This window comes from Carassius gibelio, chromosome A15 (genome assembly GCF_023724105.1).
Source record: "Carassius gibelio isolate Cgi1373 ecotype wild population from Czech Republic chromosome A15, carGib1.2-hapl.c, whole genome shotgun sequence".
NCBI lineage: Eukaryota > Metazoa > Chordata > Actinopteri > Cypriniformes > Cyprinidae > Carassius > Carassius gibelio.
Genome location: NC_068385.1, coordinates 6,961,283 through 6,966,171, shown reverse-complemented (window position 1 = coordinate 6,966,171; position 4,889 = coordinate 6,961,283). Strand labels below are relative to the sequence as shown.

Below are 4,889 nucleotides of genomic sequence, written 5' to 3'. Positions count from 1 at the left end.
CCCCTCGTTATCTGCCCTATTTAGTCCGAACCCGTTCTGTTCTCCCTTGTCTGGAATCGTTCATGTCTACCTTTGCTACATGTTTTCCTGTTTCCTTGGATAGTATTAAAGTCTTTATGTTTCAATTGGACTCTGCGTCTCATTGTTCCTTGCTCCGTTCTCCTCACAGTAGCAGACTGTGACACCTACTAGGAAGCTTTAATTTGTTGACTGTTTATTAATTTTTTCTTCTTTCATTATAATTTGTATTCAGACTGATCATATTTAAAATTAGAAAAATAGATGTCAGTTTAACCCCTTATATTCCTGTAAAATTTGCCTAAAACATGCAGTGTACTGTGCGCTGTACAATTTCACGCTTTGTTTGTTATTTGTATTGCTTGTTACTATGCTTAAGTGGCAAACTGTTCTGCAGTAGTTTCGATTCCAGCCGTTTACATGCTATAGGCTTTTGGTATGATTGTAAAGGCCTCCACAGCTTTATTTACTCAAATGCTGAAAAGCTATGTTATCTGTGCAGTAGTCATGCCTTTTCTAGACAATTAAATGTAATTTTGTGGGGAAAACATGGAAATAGTTTGTCATTTTTATCCTATTGTTATATTTATTTGTTCAAGGTCAAAAATGAGTAGCCAACAAAAATAGCTTATACATTTTCCATTATGCTATATTATCACCATATTGGATTTAATCTTTTTATCAGCTTGCTTTCTTTCAAGCACAGGTTTTATATTTTATTTTGGAACTGACTTATCATATCCCTCATTGACTTGAACTTATACACCTCTATATTTTGGCTGAATACTGCCAAAATTATCCACAAATAATACTTTTTTTTTTTCACTTAAAACCCGAGGTCCTTAAAGACCTATGGTCAATCAGTAAAAAAACAAAACCTTAGTTTTCAGTCTTAACTGAAAGAAAACAATTTTCCAAAAAGAAAGAATCTAGGTTTTGGTGGGGGAGGGAAGACAGGGAACACTAGAGGACAGGAGCTGGGCGGAACCATCGGAGATGCAGGAGATCAGGGTAAGGCCTCCCCAAACCAGTCTATTAAATCCCCTCTAAAACTGCCCATTAGTTCCTCATAAAGTAGTCCAGTGACCAGTTGCAGCTCACCCTCAATGTGTGGGACAAACAGAATTTCAGAGAGTCAGACTCGCAGTCGAAAGGTTGTGAGTTCGAGTATCAGGCCGACAGGAATTGTGGGTGGGGGGAGTGCATGTACAGTTCTCTCTCCACCTTCAATACCACGACTTAGGTGCCCTTGAGCAAGGCACCGAACCCCCAACTGCCCCTGGGCGCCGCAGCATAAATGGCTGCCCACTGCTCCGGGTGTGTGCTCACAGCGTGTGTGTGTGTTCACTGCTCTGTGTGTGTGCACTTCAGATGGGTAAAAAGCAGAGCACGAATTCTGAGAATGGGTCACCATACTTGGCTGAATGTCACGTCACTTAACATGATATATATATATTGGTATGTCTGCATTTTCTGTGAATTTTGATTTAATTTGGTGAGTATAACAATTGTGGTGGTGTGTGAAGAAATGAGCCAAAACCACTATAACCAATAGTCAGAATCAGAATTATCTTTATTTTCCAAGTGTGTGCAAACCCACAAGGAATTTGTTGTGGTTTTTAAGGAGCTCTTGGTACATACACACATACTGTAAATAAGCTACACACAATAACTAGGTTTTGAAGTGTGAAATAAAGTGGGTGGGTTACTAAAATCTGCTGACTTGCAGTAGCTAGCTGTGATGTCCTATAAAACAGTGTAATTTAAATAAGATTCAATCTTTTATACAGCATGTGTATGTGTGTTAACAGAAATTTCCAATAGGTGGCAGAAGTGCGTTTTCGAGTTTGTCCTAAAGAACAAACCGGATGCTCAGAGGAGAGGGTTGCCAAGTCCGCTGTTTTACAGTCGATCTTTCAAACTGATGCACTGATGGGATCCTTGGGCTGGTTTTGTTTCGCACACCTGGCAACCCTGCTAAAGCTAAAATTGAGCATTTTAACCATCTTGAAAGAAGGGCTAATATGGAATATTTTCGACGTATGTGAGATTTAAAACCGTTTTACAGAGATTACGGACAATAAACTGCTCCAGAGTTCAAATACGAATGTAATGAAACGCATTATATGTCCCGGTTTGTTATTAGTTATAGTCTATTGTGTTGACAGCGAGTTGTTTTTAAAGGCTCTATGAGTGAGTGTGTAGCTCTGTGTGATCAAGATTTCATTCCAAGGCTTAATGTTATTAAAAACCGTTTTTTTTTTCTAATGTAAGCATTGATCTTTGTGTTGCGCTAATGTACATTGTCCATATGTGAACTATTATAGAGTTAGTGAACTATTATAGAGCTAACGTTACATTGCATTCTACATCCAATCATCATTCATTTTGATCAGCTTCCATTCAGTCTGTTCATATTTTGTGTAGAGTGGATGTCTAGAAAATAATTTTCTTTTCATAATTTAACCTCTGCTTAAGATTGTTTTTTAGATTCGTTTTTTAATAGGTCTTGTACACCACGAATATTATTGAATCAGTGATGCATTTCTTATCTTCCTGTCTGCTAAAACATAATTTAATGTAACGTTACATGTAAATCTCTGTTTTATATAATAGATTTCTGATTAGTTTGTAGATTCTTTTAAGAATATAAAATCCTTGGTTACATAAAAATGAGTTTTTTTATGTTTTACTGACATATAACTATATTAACATACACTATTTGTCTGAAAACACACATTCACTTAAATTAAGTGTAATTGACGTAATTCAGTATGAATTATTTTTTCATTTGGCAGCTCTGGTACACATTTCACAACAGACCACCAATGAAGGTTAGCAATAGTCCCATCATCCTCTAAGAAGAGAAACTGCTCATCTGTGACACACTATGGCAAAGACCGAGTTGGTTGAAGTGGAGATTGATGACATGAGTGATCCACAAACATCCCGAAACAATTATGATGAAGAAACTGAGGAAGAAACAGGTTGGTCTTTATTATTGACTGCTGAGAAACATTAAGATAAAGCTTCAGTTCACCAGATTTAATGCTAATGAAATAATAAGCAATATATGAATGATAAATGAAACAGAAAATGCATTATAACCTTGCATTGCAGCTGTCAGCCACATTTTGATCGTATTATCAAGCAAATGACAGAACTAACCTTTGGCCATTTTTGGCATATATTGTTGCTTTCTGTTCTTAAATCATGTTCACTTAAACTGATTAAGTTAAAAATTAACTATTAACTATGTTTATTTCAGATCGGATGGAAGTGAAAGAGCAAAGACAAGAACTAAGCGAGGAGGAGGAGGAGGAGGAGGAACATCGCAACTTCAAAACTCGAAAAAGAAAATCCAACAAGCAGCAGCACATTTGCTCACATTGTGGAAAGAGTTTCAAATATAAATCAGGTCTCAAGAATCATCTGTGGTGCCACTCTGCAGAAAAGCCGTTTAACTGTGATCAGTGTGGTAAAAAGTATATTTCTTTATCAAATCTAAATCTTCACCTGAAAGTTCATTCGGATGAGAAGCCTTACGCGTGTTCTGTGTGTGGAAAGAGTTTCTCTCGACTGGACTGTTGTAAACAGCATCAGAAAATACACGATGAAGTGAGAGATCATGTGTGTTGTGAGTGTGGAAACAGCTTTACTACAGCTGGCCAGCTGAAACAGCATCAAGTAGTTCACACTGGAGAAAAACCTTATAAGTGCTCATATTGTGACAAGAGCTTCGCTCAACGTGGAAACCTGAAATCACACGAGCGAGTTCACACTGGAGAGAAGCCGTACCAATGCACTCAGTGTGGAGAGAGTTTCAAATATTCCAATTTTCTCAATGATCACATGCGTGTTCACTCTGGACAAGAGCCATTCATCTGTGATCAGTGTGGCAAAGAGTTTCATGCATCCTCAAATCTGAAAACACACCTGAAAATCCATTCAAATGAGCGGCCTTATGTGTGTCCTTACTGTGGGAAGAGCTTTTCAGCGTTGGTCTGTTGCCAACGGCACCAGAAAATCCACACTGGTGAGAAAGATTACCTGTGTAGTGAGTGTGGGAAGGGCTTTACTACACTCGCCCAACTGAAATGCCACCAAAAAATTCATACTGGAGAAAAACCGTACAAGTGCACGTATTGCGACAAGACCTTCACTCTGTCTTCACAACAGAAATCACACGAACGAATTCATACGGGAGAGAAGCCGTACAGCTGTACTCAGTGTGGAGAGAAGTTCAGACATCCAAACTCTGTAGTTAATCATATGAAAAAGCATTTTCCACCAAGTCTATCCACTTAGTTCGTTTCCAGGTGCTTTGTAGAAATGACACATATTTATACACTTAGATCTTAAAGTAATTGCATTGTTTCTGCATGCAATTAAAATTGAGGATGGTGCAAAACAACATAAAGAAAATCAAAACACCGCAACTGGCAACAAAACAGGTGACACTGAAGAATAAACATAGGAAAGTCAATAAAGTATGAGTTTTGTGGCCACATACAGTGTAAGCATTATTCTGTGGCACTGTGAGATCCTGTGTTTTAATTAAATAATGTGTGATTCAGATAAAGTTAATGTGTTAGTTACAGTAAACTTTAATTCCTGTAAAATCTTTCTTTTTAGATTGCCTTTTTTATGATGAATCGCTTCTTTTATTCCTCATTTGTAAGTCGCTTTGCTTAAAAGCGTCTGCTAAATGAATAAATGTAAGCTTTATAACACAATAATTGTGAAGATTTTTATTCTGTTATGTTGGGGACAATAAAAGTTTTGAATCACTTGAATCATACATGTATTTTTTTTTAAACTTTTTAAAAACTTAACTCTGCTAGATGGAAGTTATCTATAGGCTCTGTATA

General features: G+C 37.1%; 1 protein-coding gene across 4 annotated transcripts; it reads left to right on the top strand.

Moving 5' to 3' along the window:
• The first annotated feature begins 1,825 nt into the window (after positions 1 to 1,825).
• On the top strand, positions 1,826 to 4,814 carry LOC128029045 (gastrula zinc finger protein XlCGF8.2DB). 4 transcript variants are annotated; one of them, XM_052616512.1, is made up of 3 exons: positions 1,826 to 2,058; positions 2,817 to 3,005; positions 3,287 to 4,814. In XM_052616512.1, the coding sequence occupies exons 2-3, from the start codon at positions 2,909 to 2,911 to the stop codon at positions 4,324 to 4,326; spliced, it is 1,137 nt and encodes a 378-aa protein (XP_052472472.1). In that variant the 5' UTR covers positions 1,826 to 2,058; positions 2,817 to 2,908; the 3' UTR covers positions 4,327 to 4,814. The 4 variants fall into 4 exon arrangements, with proteins under 4 accessions (XP_052472472.1, XP_052472471.1, XP_052472475.1 ...); XM_052616511.1 differs by having other exon boundaries at positions 1,826 to 2,127; XM_052616515.1 differs by having other exon boundaries at positions 1,826 to 2,211.
• Positions 4,815 to 4,889: the final 75 nt, after the last annotated feature.